Below are 12,591 nucleotides of genomic sequence, written 5' to 3'. Positions count from 1 at the left end.
TCCATGCACAAATGAGGCTCTGCTAAACGAACCTGCTCTGCATTCCAGATGGGACTGACTAAACAAGGAGAGTCAATGAGCACTGAGGACATCTTGTAGCAGGGCTCTCTCTGAGCAGACGTCTTCCATGAATTCTGCATGGCAACCGAGACACTGCTGCCTCCCTTTCCAGGCAAAAGTGCATAGCAATAGGTGTCTGACTTTCAGAAACTATATTCCAGCCTTTTGTTATATCTTTGTGGTATAAACAGCATCGCTTTTTCCATCTGTACCACTCAGTTCCTTTGTGCCACTCAAGCCAACTATAAGAAGGCAAGAAAGAAAAGCCTGTGTTTATTTGGCTTCACCAGGTCCAGTGGGATTTGGTAGTGACCCAAAATGGTGTTCCGTTGCACTCTGTGTTGCTGAGATGTGCACTCTTGCTTGAAATGACATTTGTGACCAGAAGTAACAGAAATAAATGGAATTAGGTGCTAATCTGGTCTCATAGGAAAAGCCAGAGTACAATAAGTGCTGCTTGGATTTGATTTGCTAAAGCAGGTTAATGTGGTAGAGACTAGGCAGTCAGGACAGCAACAACATCAGTACTCACTTTCAACGCAGATGTTACAGTTATGTTGGAGACAGACAAGCTGAGACAGCACAGTGAAGTGTAATGCAATAGAGTTCTTTGGATTTCCTCTGTGGAGTCTTTAACACATAGGGTTTTGAATATAAAATGCTGGTAACAGCCTACCTCATACAGCAAAGTATCTGAGAAAGGAAGACAATGTGGTATTCATTTGCAATGAATACCCTTAGTTCATGAAAATAGATGTATTTAAATCAAATTATTTTGGGAGACTTCTTTTAGGGTGATGGATTACTAGCTCTTCTGGTTAGAGCCTTCTGGTCTTTTGCAGATGGGGTGAAATGTGAGTGGGAGGAAAGGCAAGCTAACTAATTGGTGAGCCACACTGTGGCTACAGCACTTAATGCAGAAATCTGCAGTCTCTCTGTAGTTTGCTTCTGGCCTGATGTGATAGCAGGAAAGACCCTGGGTGTTGACTGAAGTTCAGCCTCAGTTCTGTTGCAGCACTTCATTTTTGGTAGTGCAAATGGGATTCCATAAATTTGGTATTTCTTCATGAAATTTCCATTCATTATTAAGCTACTACATATTAATACTGTCACTTTAATGTTTGAATAGTAGCATAAGAATGAAAATGGAATGAGAATGGCTAAGACAATCTGCTGCCTTCCCATGAAGGTTTAGATTTTAATCTGTTTGTTTTTTTTTTTTCCTTCTTTTAGTAGAAAATATTTTCTGTGGGACTGTTTTATTTGCACTGGTATAGTAAGTAGCCAAGAGTAGAAATTGCTGTTTCCTGGGTGAGAGCTGTGGGAGTGTTGCCAGTGGGATCACTTTAAGTGGTTGGCTTGTACGTGCATTGGAGAAGAAGGAGCATGAGTTGAGGGCCAGACAGTGCAAACGATATTCAGAGTGAGAGATCTGAGCTGTTTGCAGGTAACTGAGTTTCTTTTCAGCATGATATTTGCTTGGTGTTTACCACCATTATGGTAGCTTTAGAGCCAGAATAGATATGGAGGTCAGTGTTGTTTATTTTGGCTAGCACCGTAGATCTTCACAGCTTTGCCCAAGGGAATTCTCCTCTGCAGCAGAGTGACAGGATGGTGGTGGGTGAGTAGCACAATGCAAGGGTGTGTAACACACAGTGGCAGATTGTTTAGGTCCCAGCCAGAAACCCAAATCGAGGCAAATACGATTGATGGTAGTGGTAGCCTTCAAAGGGAAAAGAAAATGTTTAGCTCAGTCTTCAAAACACTTTCTGGAAAGCAAAACAAAGAAAAAAAACCCAACAACAATTATGGAAATTATATATTTGTTCCCTTGGAAAACTTTTTCAGCAGACAGTTTTGTTTCTAAGATTCACTGCTATGGCAGTTGGAAGGGTAAAAGGGTTACCACAACCAACTATTTCTCTGCGTTTCCAGCTGGCAAAGTTGTGGCTAAATGGAGCGTGCCTTTCTGTCATTTTGCTTAAGTGCTTTTGGCATCTACTGAGCAAAGCTATACACTTCTAATCTTTTTAATTTTGATTGATCTTTTCAATCTTGAAGTAGAAAATAGGATGAGTTTTCACAGTAACATTTAAATTGAAATATGAAACGGTGTTTTGTGGCTGCTGTATCTTTTATTGGTTCCGTGGCTTAATCTTGGCCAGCTGCTGGATGCCCATCCAGTTTCTCCCTCTTTTACAGGACAGGGAGAGAAAATGAGATGAAAAGGCTTTTGAGCTGAGAGGGACATCAGTTATCAATTACCATCATGGGCAAAGAAGACTTGACCTGGGGGAAAATTAGTTGAATGTATTACCAGTTAGAATAGACTTGTGTAATGAAAATCAAAGATGAAAATTAAAACAAAACATCTCCTCCCCCTCTCATTTTCCCACGACCAATTTCACTCCAAACTCTCTTCAGTGGTGCTGGATAACAGGGTTGGGATCAGTTTGCAACAGTTCTTCTCTGTCAATCCTTCCTTCTCACGCTTTCTTCTGCTCTAGCCTGGGCCCTGCCTGTGGTCCTTCAGGAGAATATGGTCCAGCACAGGGTCTTCCGTAGGCTGCAGTGTGGATATCTGCTCCAGACTTGTCTCTCCATGGGGCTCTGGGGAATCTGTGCTTCAACAGCCAGAGCACTCCTTCCCCTCCTTCTCCAACACTGCTGCTCATGGGGCTGTTTCTCTCTTTTTCGTCTCACTCCTCACTGCCTCTGTGGTGGTTCCACCCTGCCTTACATGCACTTCCGCTAAGGTGCCTGAGGGGCTGGTCTGTGCGGTGCGGTAGTCCCACTGTGGAGCTGGCTGGATCCAGCCATGAGTAGCACAGGTCAACTCCAGCCTCTCCTCGAAGCTTGGCCCTACAGCCCCTGCTAGCAGTGCCTGGTCACCAATACCTGACACAGTTGGTAATGAGAAAAGAACGCAAATAGTTTTGTTTTTTATTATTGGTTTTTGATATCCTGGCTGCTGCTGCCTGATCATCATTATCCTTTCTTCCTTTTTCCTTTCACTCTATCATTCTTAGGTTAGATATAAATGCACAAGGAGAGCAAACGTCACTGCTGCTGCGTAGGCTGAGGGCAGGAGGGGGAAGTGTGTGTGCACATAAATACTTGCTGCTCCTTTTACCACAGGTGGTGGTCCCCAGTGCTCAGTATTTGGGACCTTTCTGTTTAATATCTGTATTGATGATCTGGATGAGAGCATGGAGGGCACCCTCAGTAAGTTTTCAGGCAGCACCAAATTGGGTAGGAGTATTGATCTCCTTGAGGGTAGGAAGAGGCTACAGAGGGATCTGGACAGGCTGGATTGATAGGCCCAGACCGATTGCATGAGGTTCAACAAGGCCAAGTGCCAGAGCCCGCACTTGGGTCACAACAACCCATGCAATGCTGCAAGCCTGGGGCAGACTGCCTGGAAAGCTGCCCAGGAGAAAAGGACCTGGGAGTGCTGGTTGACAGCTGGCTGAACATGAGCTAGCAGTGTGCCCAGGTGGCCAAGAAGGTCAACAGCATCCTGGTCTGGATCAGGAACTGTGTGGCCAGCTGGAATTAGGAAGTGGCCATGCCGTTGTGTGCGATGCTGGTGAGGCTGCTCTGCAAATACTGTGTTCAGTTTTGGGCCCCTCACGACAAGAAGGATATTGGATTGCTGGAGTGTGTCCAGAAAAGGGCACTGAAGCTGGTGAAGGGTCTAGAGCACCAGGATTATGAGGAGCAGCTGAGGGACTGGGGTTGTTGAGTCTAGAAAAAGAAAAAAGGAGGCTGTGGGGAGACCTCATTGCTCTCTACAACTGAAAGGAGGTGGTAGTGAGTTGGTGGTCAATCTGTTTTCCCAAGTAACGTGCAATAGAGCTAGAGGAAATGGCCTCGAGTTGTACCAGAAGAGATTTAGTTGAATATTAAGAATTATTTCATTTTTTCCACTAAGAGGCTTGTCAAGCATTGGAACAAGCTGCCCAGGAATGTGGGTGAGGTATTTAAAAGTCACTTAAATGTGGTGCTGAGGGATATGGTTTATTGGTGACATGGAAACACTGGGTGAACAGCTGGATTTTGTGATCTTAAAGGCCTCTTCCAGCTGAGTGCAATTCTTAGGCTGGATGTTAGGAAGAAGTTCTACATGGAAAGAGTGATTGGCCATTGGAATGGACTGCCCAGGGAGGTGGTGGAGTCACCATCACTGGAGGGGTTTAGGAAGAGACTTGATGGGGTGCTTGGTGCCATGGTTTAGTTGATTAGATGGTGTTGGATGATAGGTTGGACTTGATCTCAAAGGTCTCTTGCAACCTGGTTTATTCTATTCTATTCTATGATTCTGTGTTTGGATAAATGGTTTATAATATGCTGGTACAGAGTTAGGATTCAGGCTGAGAGACCAGCCTCTAAATAATGCATTGCAGGTTCAGTGTCTTTCCCTCAAACTCTTAGGTGTTACAATATTAAGTATGAACTAGTCTTTGGTTCATATTGGAAGCCTTTGGTGCACCTAGGGTGCCACCTAAATTGGCTAATGAGCATTCACGTTGCCTTGTGTCTCCTGGCTTTTTCAGAGTATCTGAACAGTTTGAAGAGGAGTTTTAGAACTGAAAGTTTTTCTGCCAGTTTAGTTTCTTCCCATATGTTCACAGAGCTTTGTACTTAGGGACTTTACTCACCAAAGCAAATTTCATTGGATTCATTCACATTTAGAAGACCTTAGTGAATTTTTTGGGCATTCCAATCTGTTAACAGAAACCTGAGAAATATTTGCCTGATTGTGCAGATGCATCGAAAGACTGACAATGAAAATTACTCAAAACCCCCCAAACCAGGTCACATTGTTTCATCTAGCCCAAATACCAGAAAGAAATACACATGTGCACAGTCACACATGCCATGAGTTTTATTGTTTCTCCATGAATAATGCAGGATATGCCTTAAAGAAAATTATTTAGGAAGGTATTCTTTGGGTTGGCAAGCATGGATGAAATGTCTGCTACGTGAAGATGGACAGCCAGCATATCGAGCACTGCATGTCTAGGAGGCTTGGTACTGTGGAAGGTTCTGTGCATTGTAAGATTGAGCATTCATACTAGAGCAAATCTACTGAGCCAGAAAGTGAATGATCCACTAGGGATTTTAAGTCAAGGTGGACTGAAGTTGCTTGGCACTGAGTGCCGGGAGGTAATTTGGTGCTCTTCATCCCCCAAGAGCAACCACCTCCATTGACTCCAAGGAACCCTTGAAGGGAAAATCCTTTTAGGTTCCAGAGGAGAATAAACTGACTAATGATTTTAATAACTTCTGTGAAGAGTAAAGCATAGATAACAAAAATGTTTTAATTAAAACCAAGCAAAACCAAAGCCAGCCACACACACACACAAAAGCCCCACAAATTAATACACTGTCCAAAAGATGTCCTAACTGATGAGCTGTTCCAGCTCCAAGCAGGGGAATTTGTGCAGCTGAGCATCACTTCTGTGCTGGCTCAATGTCCCTTTAATGTAATGCTGGTTTTCCAAGAGGGAAACTTTTCCTCTCCTCTTGCAAAAGTGATCCCAGCCTTCTCCTTTTGCTCTTTAAAGTCAGTTTGTTGATTTATCTCCCTCCTCCCACACTACTTAATGTTTATGCAAATGATGCTGGGTGGTCATCAACTTCTAGCTGATGGTATTGTGCTCCTTTTTGCTGCCTCCCACATTTTCTCTGCAGATAGAATTGACCCCACCAGCTGCTATGTTTTTCAGAGCAATTCTTTCTTCTACTTCTTTGTCTCTGGGGCTCAAAAACTCTAGAGTGTGGTGAAGGTGGAGTATGAAAGAACAAATGAATGACCAAGTTACAGGGTGAGCAGCTGTAGGGCTTTTAGAGAAGCTAAGGAAATAAAAAAGAAACCTGCTGAGCTTGTCTCCTGAGAACAACTAAAAATATGTTGATTGTTCCTGGGGTGCTCTTAGGTGTGATTTAGCATTGGGAAAACAGTGTTTCAAAGAATTCAGGAAATTAACAAAATAACTCAGATGTAGTATTGAAGACTCCCAAGCATCTTTGAAACTAAAAGTCTGTGTTTGGGTATATGGAATGCATCTACCTTACTTGTTTAAAAGAAGAAAAGAAAAATGCTTCTTTTAGTTTCCTTTCAGAATGTAAACTTCATATTTCACTACAAAGAGAAAATAGAAACGGGTAGATTCAGACTGGAAGTTAGGAAAAAGTTCTTCCCCATAAGGGTGGTGAAACACTGGAGCAGGTTGCCCAGGGAAGTGGTAGAAGCCACATCCCTGGAGGATTTTAAGGCCAGGCTGGATGTGGCTCTGGGCAACCTGATCTAGTGTGAGGAGTTCCTGCCCATGGCAGGGGGATTAGAACTAGCTGATCTTTGAGGTCCCTTCCAACCCTGACAATTCTATGATTCTATGACTTAAATTATCTCTAGCAATTGGATCCTGCTATGTTTAGTATTATCCCTGCAGTGTGTGTTCATATCTAGGTAAGACATCTGAGGTCCTGACCTCTTATGGTCTTTAAAATTCCCAGAACTCATATTGAAAGAGCATAATTTTTATTTCCTGTTTATTAAATGCAGTCGCTGCACAAACAGAGAAAAGATGCTGCTTGACCTAAGTAGTTTATGGCTGAAGCAAGTGGCCAAAGTAATGTGTGGCTTCAATGCTGGGGGATTAACCATGTTAAGTTCAGAGTAATTGGGATCTAAATCTCCCTTCCACCTCTCCATTGTTTGAAGGGAACCTAGCACATTTTCCAGCCCTCACTGAAGAAGCTTGCTGGATTTAATCCTGGTCTCTTTCCCATACTTCATTGTTTTTGAACAACTCTTTCAGTCAGGGCAGATGAAGTCCCAAACATTCAAGGGATTTTTATTTTATAAATAACCCACCAAAATCCCCAGAACAAAGCCTAGTAAATATCATTTGTTAGGACATCCCTGTTTGGTGCTGTGAAGGCTTGTATCAAGTGTAATGCAGGGTGCAACTGGCTTTACCTTGTGAATGGATCTCCACTCTTGTCACCCCAAATGAACATTTGTCACAAGTGAGAGAGTAATTATGGTGCAGTTAGACTCACTGTAGTAAATCTTGTCTTTTAACAAAAAAGCTAACTTTGTTGGTGCGGCTTTGGCTGCACATCATTAGTTTGGCAGCCCTTCCACAGTCTGCTGTATGGCCTCATATGGAGACCCAGTGACTCTGTCTCCTTTAATTATGGATTGTGCTTATTTATAATGTATGACCAATTTTAATAAAAGGATATAGTTTAAAAATTAATGACCCTTTGTTCCTACATATGGGACCCAGTTTAAGGATCTTTCTCTCTCTTTTTCCCTTGGTCCCCTGCCACCCTCCTCTGCCGCAGAGAACCTGCGCCCGGGCGCTGAACAGAAAGTGGTGTTCATCACTGCACGAGTCCACCCTGGGGAAACACCATCTTCCTTTGTGTGCCAAGGTGAGTGTCTGCAGGAAGATGGCAGTTCTGATGAGATTTGACTTCCTTTGATGCATGTATTGGGTTTGCTTATCTTTGGATTTGATAGAAGCCTGAGTTCACACAGCAGATTCTCACTGCTACCCAGCTGCCTGCCTTCATGGAGGCAATAGGAATATACTGTCTCTGAGCCTCTTGAATGTTTGCTGAACTTGGTCAGAACTGGACAGTGGGCTCTGAAGCTATGTGGCAAGAACTGACAGTCACACTCAGACATATGCAGTGAGGCTCTAATTCTTAGAAAAACAAACTGGATAAGTTCTGAGTATAGTTATTTCAGTGCTTGTGTTTTCTTGCTGTCTACTATCTTCAGCTTCTTTTCCACCACAAAGCATTCCTCCAATATAATTCTAAGGGGCCTCTATTTGTCTGAAGCTGCTGCTCTGAGGAGCACAGCTCCCAGTGGCTGACAGCTGTTCCCTGCACAAAACATTCCTGCTAAAAATAGAAAACAAATTGCCCAGCTCATGTTAATAAAGAGTTGTAAATCTCAGGCTTGTGGGTGCAAATAAATGAATAATCCTTGCATGTGTTCATACAACTTCATTGTGTAGGTCTGAAATATCCTACTTATGGTGTGTGACTTTTTGTGATGCTAAATTGTTGATGGTGTAAATCAATGTAACTTCCCTGAAGCCAAGGCAATATGCTAATTTACTACATCAGCTTGGATCTGGCCCTGCCTAACCAATGAGTTGCATCAATCAAGCATATGCAGAGTTTATTATGTTGGCTGCTTGTAACACCGCAGATTGGTTTGCAACTGGCCCTGTTGGTACCTAAAGACCTCAGTGGGAAAGGTCTGGCATGGTTTCATGGTCTTCTCTGTGAGCTACTCACCCTGGCAGGGTCCTGGGTCTGGCATCTCTCTAAGGCAAAAGGTCAACAGCTGTCACTTCTGCTGTCCTAGCCTGATGGGCTAATAGGACACTTGGCCTCTTCTTGCTGGCCTGTGGAGCAGCAAAGGTAAAATCCTTCCTTTCATAAAACCATGCTTCAGACTGAAGGCAGGAGAGCTCAGTGAGTTTCCCATCTCCTGTGGTGGCATACTCAATGCAGGGCATTATAGTACGCATGATGTTTGTTAATGAATATGGATTTTTAATTGGATGCTTTGATTCTGTTTGTGGCTGCTGGCATAGCCTGGCGAAACGAGGGCTAAGGCATGCTGCTGAGGTGGTACTTTGTAAATGATGTTGTTTTATATTGATAATGGAGAGTGTATTCCAGAGGGGGGGGGGGGGGGGAAATAAAAGGGAATGTGAAAATGCACGTGGCACATACAGCCTGATGAAACAACTGGATGGAAGTCATGCTCTGATTGCCTCGTTGAAATTTTGTATAGGAAAAATTAGAGAGGGGAGAAAAAGTAGAAAAAGGAGGGACTGGTGTTGGAGAAGCACAGCAGAAACTTGCTGTGACTGCAGTTATAATGCACGCTTGACTCACTTGGAAATGCGTGAATCTGACGGCACTGAACTCCGCGGTGCACTGAGCCGTTCTGCCCTGCACAGATGAAGCTGCTTTGTATTTATAATTAGTGTCAAGACAAGAAGGCATGGCAAATGTTTCAGGGCCATTGCTGCATTGTTTCTGCCATTGCCAAATGTGAAATTGGGTGCTTGTTCCATCTTTGGAAACTTTTGTGTAAGAGGGTCAAAAGAAAGGATGAAAAAGATTCCTTTGACAGTCAAGTGAGGACACAATGAGGAAATTTTACTTCTGGACTCTCGGGAAGCATTTTGGCAGAGTTAGGTGCTGCAGTTTTAATATCCCAGTGCATAGGGAACATGTCAGAGGGTTATTGTTCTATTTTCCTTGGTAGAGAGATTTCTTCTTGAATGTTTGATTATAGTCACCACCCAAAGTATTGAGATACAGAAGCTAATCCCAAAGATTCCCCATGAGCAAACAACATCTCATATAAGAGTGGAATTGCAACTGCCCAGGTCTAGAGCATCAGCCCATAAGGGAATAAATAATGAGTCACAAGCTTTCTTTTTTCTTTTTTTAAACCTTCTTCATTTTCTCAGTCCATCTTGTTTCATTCAGTTCAAGCTCTACCTCTTTTAAAGCTCATAACTAACTCCATCATTTTTTTTACCTGTTTATGAGCCAGCCGCATCTCTTCCTGACATCTGTCAGCCTCTGGAGCCCCTACTACTGAAGGGATCTGGAAGGTGAAGGTGCTGGAATGTGTCCAGAGAAGGGCCATGAGGATGATTAGAGGGCTGGAGCACCTCTTCTATGAGGAAAGACTGAGGGAGCTGGGGCTATTCAGTCTGGAAAGGAGAAGGCTCTGAGGAGACCTAATTGTAACCTTCCAGTATCTTAAATGGCCTACAAGAAAGCTTGGGAGGGACTTTTTAGGGTGTCAGGGAGTGATAGGGCTAGGGGGAATGGGAAAAAAAATCGAAATGGGTAGATTGAGATCAGATGTTAGGAAGAAGTTCTTCCCCATGAGGGTAGTGAGACACTGGAACAGGTTGCCCAGGGAGGTGGTAGAAGCCTCATCCCTGGAGGTGTTTAAGGCCAGGCTGGATGTATCCCTGGTCAACCTGATGTAGTGTGAGGTGTCCCTGCCAGTGGCAGGGGGGTTAGAACTAGCTGCTCCTTGAGGTCACTTCCAACCCTAAGAATTCTGTGATTCTGTGATCCTTTGGCATGCTGTCTGCTAATACATAGCTATGTGTAGTCCAAATACCAGCTTCCTGACAAAAGCTCCCTATTACATCTTCCATTTTTTGTTTAGACAAGATACTCTGTGAAGCAAGTTATCTAGCCTTGGTATGTGAGGGTATACTTGGTGCTATTTGTCTTTTGTTCTTCACTTCACCCACAGATTAAATGCAAGCAAGGATCTTTGTGTTCCTCTGGGAAAAGACAGTAAGGTCATTTCCTCATTCAGAGCTGTACTGTTTCTGTGTCACCTGTCTTCATATTCCATTATGAAGAATCCACTGAATTTTGGATATAAATATACCATGTTCTTGCAGAAGAAGAAATATTGTAAGTTTGGATATACCCCTCTGTTTCCTTACAGCTTTGGAGTGCTTGCAGCAATAGCCAGATCTCCCTAAAATTGTTAGGCACCTCATCCAGCGGTTAAAACCAAGTGTGGTAATATTTCACACATGGCACAGCTGCTGAGCTGTATCTCACTACCTTAAAAGGCAGAACAAAACCCCAGAGGGCCTCTTCACAAAAAGATGGATGGAAAATATTTTGTTTCTGTTTTGGTCTTTTAAGAGTTCTTAAGATGCTTCAGGTTAGCCTTTTTAGGAAGTTTTCCCCATAGTTCATAATTGCCTGTTGTGGAGTTCAGGAACGGGGGTGGAGAGCTAGTCACCAGAGAGTGTATTTGCATGAATAACTTCTGTATCCAAAGGTGATGAGGTGAGAAGGATGGTGCTTTCCTCCTCAGGCTGTGATGCTCATCATGAAAATTAATGCTTGTGTCATCTTTCGGGATAAGTAATTAAGAGTAGGGTTAAGAAGACTCTGGGGTGTATAAGGGGTGAGGTTAGTAGGTTGAGAGAGGTTTGCCTCCCCCTCTGCTCTGCCTTGGTGAGGCTGCTTCTCAAATATTCCATCAAGTTCTGGCCCCTCAGTTCAAGAAGGACAGGGAACTGCTTGGAAGAGTCCAGCACAGAGCCACAAAAATTATTAAGGGCGTGGAACACCTTCCTTACAAGAAGAGACTGAGGAAGCTGGGTCTCTTTAATTTGAAGAAGAGGAGATGAAGGATGGAGTCATGCTCTTCTGGGTGATGCACAGTGACAGGACAAGGAGCAATAGGTGGAAACTGAGGCACAGGAAGTTTCATGTAAACATGAGGAAAAATGTTCTCACTTTTGGGGGTAACAGAGCCCTGGACCAAGCTGCCCAGGGGGATTGTGGTGTCTCCTCCTGTGGAGATACTCAAAACCTGCCTGGATGCACTCCTGTGTGATCTACTCTAGGTGATCCAGCTGTGGCAGGGGAGAGAGGGGAAGGTTGGACCAGACAGTCTCTTGAGGTCCTTTCTGACCTATAACATTCTGTGATCCTGCTGTTTTCATTTTGCTCTTAAAATGTTTTCTAACAAACTTGGAGTCACTGCTGCTTCTGGAGGACTTACATAATACAACACAAAAATGCAACTTCATCTTGCAGCTTGACCTCGTCTCTCATGGGCTGTTCAGATTTGAAGTTGTGGTTTTAATTTCTTTTACTTTCTCAGATAGTTTTTGTTTCTCATTTTCTTCTCCCTAGTATCTTTATGTAAGAAAATTTATGCTGTTTTGTGTCTTTGACATTAAGCTATTAAGGCAAGTAAACTCTTAAGTCTTACAGATGGGGTCAGGTGTCAGATAATGGCCATCTACTTCTGTAGTAAGCACAAATATGTCTATGTAAAATCTGTGCAAGTTCCTGTTTTGTAAGCTCTGGTGATGAGCCAGCTTGCCAAAGGCTTAGATTTTTATCAAAGATCTGACAACAGGAATATTTTCGTTCTCAGTATTATCATAGTCATATTTTCCTATCTTCACCTGAATCATACAATCAACCAGGTTAGAAAAGAACTCAGAGATCAAGTCCAACTTTTTACCTGATACCTCATGACAACTAAACCATGGCTTCAAGTGTCACATCCAGTCCTTTTTGGAACATCTCCAGGAATGGTGACTCCACCATGGCGAATTACTCTTTCTGTGAAGAACTTTCTCCTCATCTTGAGTCTAAGCTTCCCCTGCCATAGCTTGAGACTCTGTCCTCTTGTTCTGGTGCTGGTTGCCTGGAACAAGACACCAACCCCTACCTGGCTACAACCTCCCTTCAGGTAGTTGTAGACAGCAATAAGGTCTCCCCTGAGCTTCCTTTTCGCCAAGCTAAACACCTCAGCTTCGTCAGCCTCTCCTCACAGGGCTTGTGCTCAAGACCTCTCCCCAACCTTGTTGCCCTTCTCTGGACACATTCAAGTATATCAATGTCCTTCTTAAATTGAGGAGCCCAGAACTGGACCCAGTACTCAAGATGTGGCCTAACCAGTGTTGAGTACAG

The 12,591-nt window shown here is 43.5% G+C and overlaps 1 protein-coding gene across 2 annotated transcripts in view; it reads left to right on the top strand.

Annotated features, from left to right (window-relative positions):
- Positions 1-12,591, top strand: part of BEND5 (BEN domain containing 5) — a 1,094,864-nt gene that overhangs the window by 805,733 nt on the left and 276,540 nt on the right. For both annotated transcript variants that reach the window (XM_068163846.1, XM_068163845.1), the window contains exon 7: positions 7,420-7,509. In XM_068163846.1, the coding sequence (XP_068019947.1) occupies positions 7,420-7,509 (90 nt within the window). The remainder of the gene's footprint in view (positions 1-7,419; positions 7,510-12,591) is intronic.

The sequence above is a fragment of the Melanerpes formicivorus genome, unplaced genomic scaffold (assembly GCF_026170545.1).
Source record: "Melanerpes formicivorus ecotype bairdi unplaced genomic scaffold, bMelFor1.0.p_v2 SCAF_75, whole genome shotgun sequence".
In the NCBI taxonomy this organism is placed as follows: domain Eukaryota; kingdom Metazoa; phylum Chordata; class Aves; order Piciformes; family Picidae; genus Melanerpes; species Melanerpes formicivorus.
The sequence above is the reverse complement of the archived record's forward strand: the minus strand, read 5'-3'. Positions and strand labels throughout refer to the sequence as shown.